The sequence below is a fragment of the Parus major genome, chromosome 1A (assembly GCF_001522545.3).
Source record: "Parus major isolate Abel chromosome 1A, Parus_major1.1, whole genome shotgun sequence".
Taxonomy (NCBI): domain Eukaryota; kingdom Metazoa; phylum Chordata; class Aves; order Passeriformes; family Paridae; genus Parus; species Parus major.
In genome coordinates, this window is record NC_031773.1 from 35985384 (window position 1) to 36004361 (window position 18978).

General features: G+C 36.1%; 1 protein-coding gene across 1 annotated transcript in view; it reads left to right on the top strand.

Moving 5' to 3' along the window:
- Positions 1-18978, top strand: part of ZDHHC17 (zinc finger DHHC-type palmitoyltransferase 17) — a 66755-nt gene that overhangs the window by 1173 nt on the left and 46604 nt on the right. Inside the window, exon 2 of the mRNA XM_015628099.1 lies at positions 16547-16650. Within this exon, the coding sequence (XP_015483585.1) occupies positions 16547-16650 (104 nt within the window). The remainder of the gene's footprint in view (positions 1-16546; positions 16651-18978) is intronic.

The window sequence follows — 18978 nt, forward strand, 5'->3', positions numbered from 1 at the left end:
TTTTGTTTTGGTTGGTTGGTTTTTGAGTGGGTTTTTTTTTTTGTGTTTTGCAGATTTATTTTAAGGGGTGTATGTAGACTGTTGCTACACTTTTAAAGCCTAACTGAAGTCAGACTAAATGCAATACACCCTCCGTAGCAGTGTGATGATTTTCAGAAGTGACACAAGCTTTCAGCAGTGATCCAGACTGTAGGATGTTAATGTTCTTTGAAAGAAAGTATTCTTATTTGAGGAAACTTTAGATAGTCAATCTAAGACTGGAAAATGGAATAAAAAGCATTTGCAGTTTGTCAGAAATCCATTGTGTTTTAAAGATTGAAGTCTAGTGTTTATTAACTTTGAGTAATTACTGTATAGCAAACTAAAATATCTCAATTTAAATTGATAGTCTAACTAGTTAATGTGGTAGAATTTTATACTGTTCCTTTGATGCATAAAGTTGAATGTGCGCAAAAGATAAGGAAAAGAAAGGGAAAGGATGTTAATGTATATTGTGTGCTGTAATATCAACTGGAATATTGTAATGTGCAATAAATACCTTTAGTTTGGAGGGAGTTTTATTTGATTTTTCCAGAAATGCTGATTGTCTGACTAGATCTTACAAGATAGTGTCTACGTGGATTTCAGTGAGTGTTTCCTTATTCCCTAAAGTCTTTGTACAGATAAGCTTTAAAAGAGAAGGATGTTTTTCATGTTGGTGGCGAGACAGACTAGCTGTTAACAGACACTCCAGAAATGCTCCTTTAAAAACTTAAGGATTGTGTGCCATAGCAGAGCTGTATTGTCACAGACCTGCCCACTGAACAATGCAGTGCATCTCTCTTCAATCGTTTTTGAATGTCAGGGGCCTTAATACATGGTGATTTCCACCTTTTAAGAAAATAGCACCATGTCCTTATGTAAGTAGTGATGTTTGAGCATATAATCAGTTTCAAAATTTGTATACATTTAAAACCAATGCTTTTGATGGGACTGTCAGAATCTTAATTTTTTTTTTTTTGGTTTCATGGTGCTGTTGTTTATTTTGGGTTTCTTTTTCAGGTGTTTTTTGTATGCCTTTTTATGAGGTTTTTGCTTATCTTTTTGTATTAACTAATTTGGATTAGTTTCAAATGGTTTCAAGTTTTTTGTTTGTTTGTTGTTGTTGGTTGGGGGTTTTTTATTTTTTTTAAGGACTGTGTTTATTTTTATTTGGCTCAAAGGCTTTGCATTTTGCCATGAAATACTATGAATACAATATTAATGTTGTAGGAAAGAGGTTCTAAGGAATAGGGAAAAATACTTAAATACTGTCATTCTGGGAGATCTGTTTATTTATTTATTTGTGAAGGACTCAGTTTAAAGTGATTCAGTCATTTCAGTAAGAAGAGGTAGAAACTGATGAAAATATGAATTCTTTAGGGAACTTATGGTGGGAGTGCTTTTGATGGGGTTTGTGTGGTACCTTCCTGACTGAGTTCCTGGGCTTCCCTTGTTGCCTCCATCATGAATGCAAGCTGAACTTAAATATTAGATATTTCTTTCCAAGTATATTTATTCTGCCTTATGACAAGTTCAGTTTAGTGTGACAGTGTGGATCCCACTTTCCTAGCTGTAAGATTGCTGGTGGAACAACAAAGCTTTTGAAGATAATTTTAGTGAAGAAGTACAACAAATAATATTAATTGCACATGTGATACTTGTAGAATGATCTTGTAGTATGTAATAAATGCTTGGAGAACTGCTGGCTAAGTGATACATCTTGGAAATAGTTGTTAGGATTACTCCTGAATTTAATTTTCCTAAAAGTCTTGGAGGAGTTAGTCTACTAGACTTGGATTTTGTTTGTAATGATTTGGACATAATATCAAAATTGTCAATAATAAAACTTGGAGACAAACAAGATGGATGGATGCTAAGCAGGGAGGATGGAACTGTACAAAACCATCTAGAATTCACGTGAAATTATGCTGGTAAAGCAAGGCACACCTTAGTGTAGCTATATTCAAAGTAGTGCACTGAAGGTAAGGAGCATATGCATGGGATTGTATCCCAGAAGTTATTGACTGATAGGATACAAATATGAACAAGCAGTTCAGCAGAAGTTCTCAGTATAGTGCTTTGTTTAAAAATGTATAAGAACAAGGAGATGATTTTTCACTGAACATGTGATAATGCTGATGATGAAGTGTTGTCTTGAAAAATTACTGTTAAATAATGAAGAGTATGGGAAAGAATTAACAATTATTTTAATAATGCCTTATGGTAAAAGGCCTGCAAAAGCCCTATTCACATTAGCTGAAAAAGTGAGAGATATCTTTTTTTTCCCCCACATGAATATTTTCTTAATGAAATCCAGTGCTGTATTCAGTTTATGCTTAACAAGATCCAGTAACTGGAAAGTGAATTTGAATGGGATCAAATTGAAAAGCACAAGTGGTAAACACTGAGGGTGAGTAATCATTGTAATGAAGGAAGGAGGGCAGTGGTGGATTATCCAGCTGTTGATGTTTTCAGCTGGAGTTCAGAGATCTTTCTATAGACCAAATGCAATTTTTTTTAATTCCACAAATGGATAACTGAGCAGTGTGTCAAATATGTGAAATGAGAGGAGTGTAGACTGTGTTGGAGTGACTCTGACTCACATACATGAATTCTTCAGTAGGATTGGGAAGTGCATGGTTGACCAAAGGAGCTCGGTGAGTGTAGGTATCAGAGTGGACATGGCACTGGTTGACCTGCAGTGTGATCTGGTAGCTCGCTCCATTAGGAGGGATGCAGAGCACTCTGCGATGGCAGACTAACACTGGGCTAGGTAGTCTCTGCTGTTTATTTCCTTCTCCCACTGTTTAGGTTTCTGGTGACAGAATATCTTGCTCTGCTTCCTTTCATACAGTAAGGCTCTGGTATGGGACTGTTGCTCATGCTGATTATGTTTGTTATCCTCTGATTAAATTATTTTAATAGGCCAGCAGACCTTCTCACTTTAAATTCCTTGGGTCTTAAAAATAAGAGAGAATTCCTGACTCTTCTGTGGTAGGTGATGATAGGTTTGGATGTTTTATTCTGAAATTCAAGGGGTGGGGAGGCAGAAGAATCTTAGAAAATAGATTTTGCTTGTAATGCTCCTTTATATTTGAAAAATATTCTAGAGATGTGCCTAGTATGGCCCTAACTGCCAAAATTATTACAGCTGTTGAGAGCTGCATCTCTTCCTAAATGGTAAGAACTATTACTGGGGAGGAAGATCTGGTTATTTCAGTGTAGTGCATTTAGTGTAGTGTCAGGTGGTGTAGGATATAGTTGAGAAAGATGGAAGTTACTGTTTATTACAGACATCTCTTGGCATTAAAAAAATCTTGTCCAAGAACAATCTTCCTGCAAAGTTGAAAAGCAATTTTAACAGTTGCAGGCTCTGTTTGACAGGAATTTTTCCAGATGGAAGCTGTCATTCTTATCTTTGTTTCTCTCCTTGTGGTTCAGTTTGTAACTACCTAGGAAGTTTGAAGTATATATATATGTATTCCTTGTTGGTGATTTGAAGAAAACAAGTAAACCTACTGTGAATAGCTTTGCTCTAATTTTTTCTGTTCAAAATTTCAGTGAAAGGCCTGACTTTACAATCGAGCTCTATTCTCTGTGGTGTTCCCTAGATAGTGTTGGGGCTGTATTGGAGTGCAGATTGTTCTTAATTGCCCTGTTCAGATACAGGACTTATTGTGTTGTTTAGTCAGGATCACTGACTAAATTAGAAAAGAGACTGGTCTTGCATCTGTGAGCTCATTCAAAGATCAGGTGTCACTTATTATACTGCTTAGAAAGGACAAAAGAACTGTAAAGTCTCAAACAAATTAGCATACTTGATATTGAAGGTTGAGCCTTGCTTTGTGTATCTTGGGTAGCTTCAGAGGTTGAGGATGGAGAGGACCAAAGATAATTCAACCTTATATCACAGGCTGAAGTTTTTTCAACTAATTATTTTTTATTGCCAGAGTACTAATTATAAAGTAAAAAAGAAAATAAAATCCTACGGTAATAGGTCATATTGCATAACTGGGAAAGTTGCCCTCAAATTTAATTAGTCTGTTTAAGACTTAAACATGTTTCTAGTCTGAATTTAATTTATTTCTGTTCATTACATCTTGTGAAATATCTATCCAAATATAGGTCTGTCTGTATCTATTTAATATGCTGATGATTATCAGATCCCTACACTACTGTTGTGGTCTGCAGTCCTCCTGACCCTTTTGAGTCTCGTGTTCATTTGTTATTTCTGTATTTTGATGGCTTTGCTCTCAGTGCAGTAGCTTTTGCAGAACTTGGGAGCAGAGCACTTTTCTGATGGTCACACAGCTGTGGCAGTAAGCAGCCTCTGGATGATCCATCCCTGGAAGTCATCAAAGCCAGGCTGGACGGGCTCTGAGCTCTTGTGACAGGTGTCCTTGCTCATGGTAGAGGGGTTGGAACTAAATGGGCTTCAAGGTCCCTTCCAACCAAGGCCATCCTATGACTTCTGCTCATCATTCCCCATACATATATTTGTACTGGTCTTGTTGGAACTGCATCACACTGGAAACTTGTACTCAGGTAATGACCATCCCTTTGAGATAGTTTCTAGATTAGATCTTTATTTTAGATAGGACTTTGGTTTTGTTGATATTTAAAAAACCCTAATTTTGTTCTGTCCCAACCTACCCCAAGTTGTATCAGAAAGAGAAGTATTAGTTATTCCCCTTTATCTCTCTCCACACACTCCCTGCCCTCCCCTCCCAGTAAGAAATATCTCTAACTGTTGGTTTCTTCTAGGTTCCAAACAATGGTGAAATAGGGTGGGCCGAAGTATAGCCTCTGAAGGATGCTTAGTGTTTTCATATTGACACTCTTCTGGGGGTTTAAAAATGGGAGCTACTGAAAAAAAACAAGATGGGTTTTTTTTTTGGAGCACATTCCTTAACTAGGAGAGTATGTATAATAGTCCCAAAGCAAATCATAAGAATAAAGCTTGCTTACCTGTAGTTTTTAATTCATGCAAGATAGACCACATTAACTTTCATTATATTCTAATTTCTTTAATCCAAATATCAGACACTACTAACCCAAAAACTTGGGACATTAACTGTGTTTGACCATTGCTACTAATTTAGCCAATGAAAGTGACAGATTTAATTTCCTGTGAAGCCATGGTATTAGTCTTTGCTAGTCTGCTATATTACTAGTATTTGCTGTTTTGTCAGTTTTGTATCAAAACCTAGAGGAGCCAACAATAACTTAGAGTGGTAACAGTTTATAACCCATGTCATCTTGTATCCAGACTGCTGGAGTTTGTTCTGGCATAATGAATAGCAATATTCACATATATTGGACTATATGATTGACCCAATCAACCTGTATTTTACAAATGTTTAATACTTGTTTTTCTGTAGAAAACATTTTATTGGGGCAATTTAAATTTTCTGGCCAGACTCCTTGTTTTGCACTTACCGAACATTTTCAAATTATGTGGGTTTGTGTTTTTATGACAGGTTTGTCATTCTTTATGATCTTGACAAATTTTGTTAATTTCTTTTATTGCTAGGACAGTGCTTGCTCTTCTAGAGGTAGGAAGGTATTGTATTCTTTTGCTAGCATTTTGTTTTTTCATATTTTTGTTGTTTGTCATGCTCATTGCCAATGCTTCACTTTCCATTCGTACAAGATTTTTTTACAGTTGTTTCGTTACAGTTGCCTTTGTAAATGGTGCAGTTTTTCACCACTCTGGTCTTTTTCTCAGTGGTAAAATTTTGGCTTCTTGGGTATCTGGTAAAACACTTAAACTGTTTCAACTATTTACAATTTTTGTTCTACATACCTTCTTCTGATTTGGGCAGTAATTGATTTTAAAGTTAAATTTTGTTTTGAGACAGGCTCTCTTAATGCATAAGAGAAAAAATGTCTGGTTTGACTCAAATTTGTGTTGATTCAGTTTGCCTTGACTTATTAAGCACAGGCCTTATTTCTCTCAGATTTCACAGAAGATTAGTCTTTCAACAGTGTTTGTTTCACTGTGTTTGCCTGTTTGCTTAGGAGAGTACTGAGACGTTATGAATATGTAAGAAAATTTACAGAATTACGGAGGAAAACGTTTGCTGTTTGCTTGAAAACTGAATGATATTGCCATCAGTACTGGCATGTTTAGATAGGAGCAGCCTTAGTAATTGATATTTCAGCATGCACACTGTCCTCTGTGGCTTTTCAAAGACAGTATGAGATAAAGATTTGACTTTCATGGTATTGGTCTAGTTGAGAGAAATACTGGGGTATATTACAAATGAGACTGTGAAGTAGAAAGTTTTCTCTGGAGTCAAAGGGAGTAGGGCTGAATTGAAGCCTCAGGCCTGTCACACCCAGTATGTGGTGTGACATTAGACTGCAATTTGTCTTGTGCAATTCTGAAATCTAGTAATTTCTTCCTACACTTGTAGGATGCCCTGAGGTACATAGAAGTGTTTCCTTGGCTCTTTCTATAAGGGAGAAGGTGCCACAAGTGGAGGGTAGTGGGAATGCTGTGGTCAGAGCTTGGAAAGCCGCTCAAGTTCTGAGTCTGAGAAGTCCGAGTCAAGATCTGAGAAGATGACTCAAGCAGGAGGGAGGACATTAGAGCATACTCTGAGAATGCTTGCATTGCTGCCTCTGGAAGATGTGATTTTTATGATTGAGTTTAAACTGATCTCAAGCCATGGTGGAATCCAGACACAGTTCCTCACCCTTCTTGGGGTGAGCTCTTACAAGTATGTGGGCAGTAGGTGACTTGGGGTGGTACATGCTTGAGTCTGTGGTGGTACATGGTGAGTCTGTGACCTGATCGGACACCTTTACTCTGCTGTTGCGAGAATGGGTAAGAGGTAATGGGGAAGGTGTAGCCAGGACCAGGAGTGTGATCACCTGCCTGATTGCAGGTCACTTTCAGCTTGTCTTAAGCTGGGTGTGATTTACATGCCTCCAGCTGCACTCATATGCCAGTGATGCTCGTCTGGTCCCTGGATGAGCCATTTCAGGGAAGTAAATCAGTAGAAAATATATCCAGTAAAAATCCTCTGTGAAACAACTTCCTGCCAGTTCACTAAGATGACTCATGGAAGGGTCAAGTGCACTAAAAAACTGACAGAAGGTAGATGGTGAGCTAGCAGTCCTGGTTTGAAAAGTGAGAAGTTGGAGAGAATGGGACCCTTCTGCAGTGTTAGACCATGGATTCACTGTCTCATTTGCTGCAGAAGATTGCCTATCAGCATGACTAGAAACACCTTTCATGCACTTCCTAGTTGTGGTGGGTTAACCAGGCTGTGTTTATTATTAGTGGGAATGGGAGTTTGCTTTGCTGGCTGTTGATGTGAGTCTCCATTGGCTGCTAAAATGTTGAGATGGGAATGGTGAATTGCAATTTTTTGTGAGGATCAAGAACAATTTGTACTAACTTTTTTCTCTGATTCTGCCAAGGAGAAAAGAGCATCTGTAGCTAGGCTGATTGCTTGTTCTGTTGTGTGCTCTTGCTGGTGATCTAATACTTGATGAATGGAAAAACTGTTTACCTTTGAAAAAGATTTTTTAGAATATCCTTGGCTGTGAATTTGAAAAAGAGGACTATTTTTTCTCCCAGTAGCTGAGTGTCAGTGTTGAGTTAGACACATACTTGGGTGCATTTTTGAAGTTTAGTACTTTTTAAAAGAGTGAAGTATGTAAATGGTTTTACATTAATCTCATGACTGACTCAATGCTAGGTCTTTCAGGGATTATTTTTTTTTTAGGTTGATGGCTCTGTAAGCTCTTGTATTGTTAGACCTAGACCTGTGTAAATCACTTGGAAAAAGAATAGTTTCATTTTTGCCAGAGTCCTGAGATTTTTGGCTGAGAACATAATGCAGCACTCCTTGAAAAGAAAGCCAAGAAGATAAATGTACATGTTAATGTAAGTTGCTGACTAAACAAAAGCTTTATAGTGAGCTTTACACCATAGCATTTTAAGCTTTTAATTTTTTTAACCTTTATAAATGCTAGTAAATATTTATTTATTAATATTTATTTATTAATATATTTATTTATTTATAATATAAATATATGCTTTTAAGTAGCACTTGCTTTTGATGCTGTGTGTGCAAATACAAAGCCTCTTGAAAAGCCTATTTGTGAAGTTATGGCTTCCTAAAGCATAACACTGTTCAATTTAGGAGCATCTTCAGGAAATTACTAGAAAACAGTTGACTGGTTTTGGGTGCTTGTTTTGAAGAAACAAAACTTGCCATGATCAGCTGTGCTTTAAATCATATGAGCTCTGACCTCTGCATAAAGTGGTTGGATTAAGGGCTCTGGCTGAACATCTCTAACATGTTATGTAAAATATTAGATCTATGTTGGCGAGTATGCAGGGTTCTGCTCTCTGTGTGATGCTGACTTCCATGTGGGTGGAAATCTGTAGCAGCGAAAGGACTGCTTTATGGTGTTTGAGGTGAAGCTTTTCTCAATCTATTTAAATGCTTTAAAAAAAAAATTGTCTAACTATGAATTGATTAAAAAAAGATTGATTATTAGGCACAGATTTATTTCTATTGTTTATGTATTCTATAAGTAGCTTCTCTAGGGATTTTAGTAAATGCATCTTTTCTTTTAGTGTGTCAAGAAACTGCAATTAGACCAAAATTATAGGACGTAAACTGAACAGACTTCACAAAATGCAGTAAAATGTAAAAAATAATGGAGATCAGTAACAGAAATACCATTGAATGGAAGTTTATTTTATCATGTCATAATCATTTTGTGTCATTTAGTGCTATGATAGGGGCAGGGAGAATCCTCATGTTAATGGTTAAGGATTAAAGTAAGGCAAGTCTCATGGTACATATTTGCAAGCCAAATACTGAATTTTTTATTTTTTTTTTCCTTAATGCATAATTTGATCAGTTAATAAAAAAAGTGTTATGGCATGTTCTGGGTTTTTTGTTTTTTGTTTTTTTTTTTTTTGTTGTTCGTTTGCTTGTTTTGTTTTGTTTTTTTCATGGAGAATGTAGTCTGATTTAGGTGGAAATTTTCTAGCATGGATTAGCTAAACTGAAGTTGCATATGAATCATCCCAGTCCAGACAATCTAGCAGCTCATAGCCACTGAATACTCTGGCTCCTCCAAGTTATTAACTTACATAGCTCTAGAGAATTCTTAACTTTCTGGGCTAGGTGTTTGTGTAAATATGAGAAGAATCAGACTGTCCCTGCTTGATGACAGTCAACAATTAGATTAGCTGTTGCAGCAGTAAATATTGGGAGAAACTAGTTTCTAGAGAAGAAAAATCTACTCTTCTTATTCCTGTAAGGAATTTATTGTGATTCTCTCTTAAACAAAGACATTTTAGCTTCTGTTTCTGTGACTTTGTGTGTTGCAGAGTTAGCTAAAAGGGTAGGGGAAGGAAAGTTACTATAAACTTAAGAAGAGGATCTTCCATTAAAATATTAAAATACCACCAGTATCTTTTTGTTGTTTGTGTTTGATTGATTTCCTTGTTTTTATTTTGTGAGCATTTTTCTATTAATGTTAGCTCATGAGTGACTAGTTTTTGTGTATATAAATGAATGTGGGTGTTTATAATATACAAATGACTATATATAATTTTGTCTTTATAGATTCTTGCACCTTTTAAAAAGTAGGAGGAAAACTGGGAGAGCAAACTAAAAAGCACTTTATTGTAATAAATGAAGAACAGGGAAATTGAGCACCCAAATATGGGGGAGGAGTTCTTTAATACCAACCTCCAGTAGTCCCTGCTAAATGTAACACAGATACATGAGGATTATTATTTGGCTTCCCTGAAACAGTTGCAGTCACTTCCAATTTTATTATGATTATCTGACTACAGCCAGATACGAAAATGGTGCAGTCATCAATTAAAAAAGAAATTATTTTTTTTTTATTAAGAAACAGAGGCAATGGTATGCAATATTTTATGTAAGGTAATACTTCTGTTTTATTTTAAAACTTGTTTGTATTTTCTCTTGAAGTCTCAGTGATCGTGGTCACCACTCAGAATTTCTGTGTCTGATTTTGATCATGGTATTGCTTCCTTACAGCAACATTGTATAACGTGGAAGGAAAAGCAGTCCTAGCCATCTGTTAATGCCTACCAGAGCCATGTGTGGCAGCTGTAAGCAGCAGTTCTTTCCTCCCTTCCGTATGTCCAAGCAGCATATTGACCTATTCATATCCTCTTGCTATGTATAATTGTGAATTATGAAATTGCTATCTCAGAATCATTCGGTCTTGGTCATCTTATACTTTAATGCATAACTTATTTCTTTTCTATAAATACTATTCTCAGAATCCTTCTAAAGCTTGTTTCATTTACGCTTTTTTATTGGAAAAGATTAAAAGCTTTGAGTATTGAGGGGAAATGAGCATAACTTTACTTATGTGCTTGGTTATGAAGAGGACTGATTGGAAATGCTGATATTAGCAGAGCTTCCAAGCATAAACACTTATCCCCTCTCCTCTCCCTTGTGCTTCATACCTTTTCCTTTGGTGTTATATTTCATATTTTGCATTATCTTCTCTTTCCCCATCTTACTGGTGCTGTTTTCCAGAGGAGTTTTGCTTTTTTTGTGTTGTTTCTTTTTTTACAAGAAAAAAAAAGCTCTTTGTTGTTGATGTTTTTAAAACATTATTCTCTTTGTATATTTTTTTTCCTTGTGCTGCATTACTTGTGCATCTGTGCAAGCAGTCTGCATATTTTGTGGCTAATGAGTAATGACAAAATAGTCATATGATGCATATGAGTGATTAGGGCCCTGTTAAAGGATAGTCACTGAAGTGGGAAGCTCATCTAGAAGTGATCCTTGGTAGGAATGGCGGGACCAAATATTGCTTGTAGAGATGAGCAAAACTTGCATTTCTTGCAGCCTTCCATACCAGCCAACTCCAGCAGTTTCTAAGCAGAGTAATTTTTTTTCAAACTGTGAGCCCAACTTCTTAGTTATATAAAAGGTGAAGTGTCTTGTCCATGATTACTTGGTCAAAATAACAATTAGCAGGTGCAGAAATGTTCCTGCTACCTTCTGTTGGCTTGCTTTCCCTCTGTCAGTGGCTCTGGAGCCTGTGTTTTAACAGGAGAAACAGATTCACTTCGCTGTCCTACTAAAAGATTGCATTTTTTCTGTTTCTTGTTGATCCCCACTGACCTTTGCCTCGAAGGAGGGGAGTGGGTGTGGTGTGACCGCAGCTCCAAGTACGAAAGCTGACTTGAGTTAGGTAGCAGGAGCACGGGACCAAGAGCAGTGGGGCAGAGTGGGCAGAGAAATGACCTTTCTCTTTTAGCAAAGGTAGCAATTTTGGCTCAAGTCCTGCTTTAAAATGGTTCATGGAAACAGGATGAAACAACTAGAAATCTAGTGTTTGCAACTTGCCTGTTTTAAATAAGTGACATCAAGCCTCTGCTCTGCTACCTTCTCACTGGTTTTCCTGACTCAGCTGGGGAGAGCCATTGTCACTAAAGATCAAAATAGTAAAAAACAAATGCACTTGGGTTTCAATTAGCTTTTTGTCTTTTAATTGGCTGTTAAAGTTTTTTAACAGCATATCATCATTGAAAAGTTTCATTTTCCTGGAATAAATATTTTCATCAAAAAAGCGAAAATATTTTAACACTTCATGTGTTGTTGAAGTCATTTGTAAATGCAGTTTATACTCTGGGCTCAAAATATTATGTTGCTACTTTATTATCAATCTGTCATATCATATGTTTTTAAAAGTCATAGTAGTTTCAAGAATTTAAAGTATATTCCTAAAATTTGTGTGAGGGTGTATGAATTTCGGGGAGGTTCATGCTTTTAAGTGGGATCTTAAAAGCCTGTGTTCATAATTTTTTACTTTCTTGTGTTAATTTCTGTTCCTTTAATATAGTGGGAGGCGGGTAATCTAGATCATTATAGAATTTAAAAGTTGAGCTTTCTCTTCTTTCCAGCAAGTTGTAGGAAGTAATCTCTATTTTGTGTGTTATTATTTTTGGTGAACTCTGAAAAGAGATACTGTGTGAATATCCTCAGTGTGATTTCTTTCTAGTTCAGCTGCCAATGTAAAATGACCCACATGGGCAAATTACCCCCGTTGTAGTAGCATCACTGCAGTTGGTCCTGCTGGGCTGAGCAGGCTGTGTGATGCCTGGGCACAGGGAGCTTTGTTCAGGCAGCCTGCTGTCCAGTTAGAGAGGTGCCTGGGTGTGTTACGGGGTAGTATCTGATGGTTGTGCCTGCTGAAACCACTGTCTGTGGCAGCAATGCATATAAATAGAGATTGTGTTTAATATCGACAGGTTTTTAAATAGCGATCTTTGAAATTGCTATGCTAAACACTTAGAAATGGGAAATATGCGCCCTTGAGCAGATCGCTGGTTTGCATTCACTCATTGCAGGTCTTGGAAAGGTCAGTTGTTTTCCTGTTTTTGGTAACTTGCCCAGTTAGTGGCATAAACCTTTGTTACATTCTATTAGTTTTAGTCTTTTCTTTCTAAAGTCTATTCTTTCTAAATAATTCTTAGCAGAATAATTAGGACTACTCTTCTACATTTGTATTCTGGTGCCCTAGCCCTGCATGGGAATTTCAAAACCCTGAAACAATTATTTTCAGTTGCTAGCTGCTACCTTGCTTCTTTCATTTTTGCCTTGTCAGCCAAGTGTTGTATGTAACAGCATTATTTGCACTGACTTGGCCCAAATCACCTATCGCCAGGTGTATCAAGTATTATTGTGATTCACAAAATCCAGGTCTTTTCTCCTGATTCCTGATAGCTTTTTGACTTAGGAACCCAGAGGTTACTTTGCAGTTGATGGTCATAAACTAGGCACCCATAATGCCAGGTAAGAGCTGCCCCTGTAGAATGGCACTTGAAGTGGCCAGCATGCTACTGTGAGCCAGCATGCAACTGTCAAGTTGCCTAGCTAATAATGAGTGGTAGATTTTGATCTAATATTGGGAATCTATGTCCAGGCTGCAGAAAATTGATTGTATTGGCTGAGAATTCAGATTTTATATGCTTTTCTGTGATTTACTGTTAAAGATTTACTTCCAAAATGAGCAGTGTCTGCATATTCTTCTCAGGCACATCTAAAGTCATCCTTTTTTCCACAGTTTACACTGTAGTATAGAAGACTTCATGATGTGATTTTGGAGGTTGCGATGTTCATAAAACTTCAGGGATTTTAGGAATTGTTTCAACTACTCCTAAACATAAAATATGAACTCAACTCTCTCAATAAATTATGAAACATAGGGTTCATTTTAAGTTTATATTTGTTGTGAGTCTTTATATTAAACAAATTGATTGTAGCTGCTCATGTTTGTACTGCGGGATAAAAGGGAGAACTGTTTTTTCCTTACTCATTTGTCATGTTTCACCTGTGATCACCTCAAATGTTTTTTCACTTCAGCAATTTTTCATTAATGTATACTGAAACTTTCAAACTCCATTAAAAAGAGTAATTCAGAGATACTATCAGTACAAAAGGAATACATATTTTTTAAAGTTAAGGGTACTGTCATTCACTTTAAGTTATTAGAAAACTAGTATAGCAGGAGCTAATATCACCTCTCACTTTTTTGAATTTATGTGGTTATTAATTAACACCTAAGGTTTTGTTGTATTCCCATAAACCTTTTTGTGAAAACATAAGTATCATAAGTGATTTCATGATCACTCGAGGCTGACATAAATGTACATTGCTTGGGAATGCTCTCTTCACTGGCTAGTGTAGGCTCAAGGGAACAGAAACTGGGTTTGCGTGCTTGAAGTGGTCAGGAAAAATCTCTGGTACACGAATATGTGACTGAAAAACAGCCCAAGTTTCTCAGTTTGTTTTTAATAAATGTTGGATGAGAGACTTTTTTCCCTTCCAGGACCTGTGGGAAGCTAAAAATACATCAAATTACTGTTTCCTCACCAAGATGTTCCAGGACAGTGAATGTTTTTTTGTTCAGGTCTACTTATTCTTAAAGCATTTCTGGGTCTGAGCATTACAAGTTGATACGCTGCCGCTGTTGCGTGGTGTAAGAATGGGTTAACAGAGATGGTATAAATCCTGCTTTTTTTCCTAATATGATGGAAAAGAAAAAAAATAATGTGGGACAAAGTAATGAATATAGCCTTCTGTGGGCGGCAACAGCCTTCTCCTCTTCTATTTCACTTTCTCTTTTAAATTGTAATGATCTCTAATATCTTTTCCAGCATCTTTTACTCCAGATAACACTCTGGCTTATCTAGTAGCTGGGTTAAAAAAAGGCTTGGTTAAGCTGTTGCCTTTTTCAGATACAAAGCAAAGCTATGTTTCTGAATTGTAAGAGGATTGGTTGTAACATACAATTTGGATGACGGCAGATGCCCTGTTACATTTTTAGGTTGGCTCTCCTGTAGAGATGGCAACAGAGCAATCTTCCTGCTGGGCTGGCAATGCTGAATTGGTTCATATATGTAATTTTTCAGGCTAGGGAAGAAAAATTAAATCCCTCAGAATAACACTGTGGTCAAAAAAGATATATATAATCTGCTGATCACTTAGGTGCTGTGTGAAATGGAAAAATTTGGTTTTTTGAAGAAAAGTCATGCATAAGAATGAGTCTGTTTTGAAAATGAAGACTTGCTAGTTATCAGTGTTAACTGTGTTCTGGTTTTAAAACTCTAAATGCTTCAATTTATTGATTTTTTTTTTTTTCTTTTAGTGCATACATTTTCATAATTTTTCTAACTATATAAATTACTATATGAATTTAGTGCAACTAAATGTAGTTAATGCATTAGTAATTCTTACTTGGATTTGTTTTCCTCCTATCTGGAATAGGTATACTGCATGTTAGGAATACGAGCATGCTCAACTGAAGTTACTCAGTTTTTCAATAAATATTGAAAGTTTTCAGATTTGCAACTAGACTAATTTCTTGAGATCTGAAGTTTTAACTGATACTCAAAGTTTTTAGACTTCTGTCGAAGTGGTGTTTCAGTATGTTGAAATGTAGAAATACTTAAAATGCAGGTTTCAGACTTGATTTTATTTTTTAGTCTCTTTAAAAGAGATAATTTCTGTATTTATTTTAGAGTAGAAATTGTTATTTTAAAATAGCAGCAAAGGTGAAGATGAGTAACATCTGAGAGTTAGAGGGCAGTTCGCTGAAACTCCCATCCATTCCATGGAGAGCTGGTTAATGCCCCAGGAAGTATGAAAACACTTTGGCTCACTAGGCACAGCTGGGCACAGTAAGAAGTTATTTCACATTGTGCCCAACATCTCCTTTTGCATAAATTACTGCCCAGCTGAGAGAATGTGAGAAATAGGAAGGCCTGCTCCTGCTGGCAATTGGAACTCTCCCTGGCTGTAGTACTGCCCTTAGGCAGTTGAGCTAACAGGGCAACTTACATCGTTAGGAAAAGATAGTAGTGGAGATTCGTGACTGTGAATCCACGTTAAGGTTAGGTGCACTACATGATCTTGACTTATTTATCTTTATTTTAAAAAACAATTAGTATCTGGATAGTATAATAATGAACAAGTTGATCTCTCATTTCAGTAACTAAGTGGAAGTTGAAACTGTTTTAATTAAACACCTTTCATAAGATGTTTAAAAGTTTTTCCAGGTTTAGATTAAAGATAATGATTCTTCTCATGGAAGTATATGTTGGGGAAAACTGAAAGTAAACAATACATTTTAATGAAATCAACTGAAATGCATTTTTAGAGCTTGCAGAGCTTGCTCCTTTATTTTTGCTTTTTCACCCATGTTGCAGTTTTCATGCTTTTTTTATGTAGCCATGCAGAATTGCATGGCTGATGCAGAGAGGCAGTCAGCTATAGCATCTGCAACACTAGAGGACTGTCCAGAAGTTGTATAAAATTAATTGTTAGGTTTCAGCTTGCTGAACTTTCATGTGTTTATAAAGAAAAATGGTGTATTGCTGCCCTAGTGATGTTAATCCAGTGTTTGAATGTAGATTCCACAAAGGGAGCCATTGAGCCTGGAAGTGTTGCCCTTCATCAGCAGAATTAAGTCAGGGAGCTGAATCTACTGAAGAACACGTCATGATCATGCCATTTACTTTTGAGACCCACAGCTTAAACATCCACATATAACCTCTGCTATTTGAAACACAACATTTATTTGTAATAACAGAGTGAGACTTGGTCAGTTTATGGCAAATAGCTTTTCTACCTATATTATGTTGCCTTTTATAAAAGCAAAGTAAAGCAAACCAAAAAATAAAACCCCAGACCCAATAGTATATAAAGAAATGTTCTTAGTTTTTGTTAGCCTTCTGTAAAAATACATGTAGGAAAAAAGTGTAGGATTTGGCAGAACCCTGTGATTGCAAGTTGTGTTTTCTGTAGTTTGAGAAGTATACTGGGGAATATGGTGGCCTGCTTTTTAAAATGTAGAAATGTACCATTCTTACTTTTAGGTTGCTTTATGGTATATTAACTGTGTACTGGTTTTAGTTTTGCTTATAAAATTATTTTTTTTTTTCCTCAGAAACTTGTTAATTTGGGTGTTCTAAAAGCAAGTTTGTCTTTTTTAGGAAATAAAGCCTCAAAGCCATTACAACCATGGATACAGTGAATCGCTTGGACGGAAAAGCCACATTGATGATTACAGCACTTGGGACATTGTCAAAGCCACACAGTAAGTTTATTTTTGAATGTTAGATTTGTCTGTGTCTGTATCAGTTAGAAACAGTAAAACAGGTTGTTTGATTTGTGCAAAGTGGAAGATAAACTGTGTTTTTCAGTCCAGTAAGGGAAGATTTTAGAAATAACCTCTACAAAATTGCTGTTGCGACAAATTTATGATCATTGTATAAAATATATGGGAAAATTGTGGTAAGTTGTAAATATAGGTGGTTGCTGGATGGATTGTTGGAAGAAAGCATGGTCCTGTTTGCAGTGCTGAACTACTCTTTCTGTGAAGAATATTTTCCCAATACGTAACCTAAATTTCCTGTACTGCAGCTTGAGGCTGTGTCCTCTTGGACACACTTTATTGAAACATTTTCTAGGTTTTGAAGGCCATGTTATAAAAGATGTCTGTCATAAAGGGAAATACCTCTGAAATGTAAGGTAGAAAATAAATCCACCAAATATCATAAGATGTGCAGTAAAATAAATAATGCTGCACTAGATTAATTCAGTGTTCATGAAAAGATACACTTTTTCTACTAAAATCATGTAGCTATTTGCATTTATAGAAGCATAATCTATCACATCCATGTAGAAAAAGAGGTGAACTTATCCTCTACCCTTTGTCCTCAAATATTAATATTCACTGAGATTGAAGTACCTGCTAGTTTTGGCTTTTTAGTTCAGTTCTAATGTAAGAAAGACGCCACAAATATTTTTTTTTTCTAAAAGGGCCACTCACGAGTCTCCTAGAACTCTTCACTTAGGCAGGTCAGTAAGTTGAAGCAAAATGTAGCAAAATATAATAAGAGCTGTTTTCAGTCTCTTGGCTTGGGTGGTTTTTTTCTCCCAAGTCCATTTTCTCCTGGAAAAAAATAATTAATTATTTTATTGTTCCAACATACATGAAAATTGAGAGCATAGTTCCTTAAACCTTAAAGATTATGGTGAAAAAAATGGGATGGAAACATTTAAAGCTCATCTGTATTTCATATATGCTGTTTGAGTTTAGAATTCTATTTTGACATGTTTTTATTGACACTAGATTACACAGAGATAAAACAGTGTTCGTTAAATACTGTGCTCAATTTTGTTTTTCAGCAAGTACAAATAAGAGCTTGCAAACTGCTCCTGTTGTTCCATAAGTATTTGTATGTTGCTTCATATCTTACTGAACTGTTTCAGTGCTTTATCGTCTTAATCTGTAGATTAGACGCTAATTAAGTTAACATGCTCATACGGTACGAGCTACAAATATAATAACTTCTTGTAATCACATTTCACTTTCACCATTATAATTAAGATTTTTTATGGAAAAGTGGTTTGGCTCATTGAAAAGAGTTTATTGGTATTTGTATGTTTTTATCCACTATGCTCCTCATAAGTTCTCACAAAGACCTGAGGCCCTAAGCATATTTTGTATCAAATATAGTCAGCCTCTGTATTCTGTAGAAACTTCTGCTGGAGTAAAATCATAGTGTTTTGTTTTAGTACCTATTCAGACAAAGAACACTTTTCACTGACTTTGTTGTAAACATGTCCAAGAGCATCTAGGTAGCTCTAAAAATTGCATTGTCTCATCCCTTCATGTTGCAGATGTTAGAACGTGTGTAATTTTTTGGCATCTTACATTTGGTTATAGCAAAATTGTTTGGTTCATAGGAAGTCTCTACTGTGTTTCTGAGAGCAGAAGCAGGCCACTCATCTGTATTTGAAAAACTATTTTCTGTTGAATAGTAAGAAAGTCATCCATGCTTGCCTGGGGTTTTGTTCTTGTGTTATTCAGAGCTCTCACTGGAGCTCCAGGGAGGGAATGGAGTCTTTTTTAAAAAAACAAACAAACAAAAAATGGTCACAAGTGATTGAAAAGTGAAATTTAATGGTGCTATGTTGGGTACATTTATTTCTATTGTCTGGCAGCAGTAGCCCTCTGTCATCCAAGGCAGCAGTCATAACTTTTAATATGATGTCTTGAGAAGTGTTCTGTGTTAACAAAGTTGCTACCTTTGTTTTGTTTTAAATCTTTCAAGCTGAGAAACTGTTAAGTAGCTAAAGTTCTCAGGTAGAGAAGCATGTGATGGGCTATCATTAGGAGAACAAAATCTGAGACACATTAATCCTCACATTGTGTTCCTCTGTTCTGTTGAGAGTGAATAGACACTTTTGGCTTGTGGGGAGTTTGATCAAATTCCAGCTTTGTTGAAAGTAAGTTAAATGACCATTTTGAACATGGGTATTAAACATTAATGGTATTAATAAGTGCTTTTGTGACGTTTGGAAGATTGATTCCTTGTGCTCAAGTATTATGATTTCATTATCACAAGATTAACTTTTC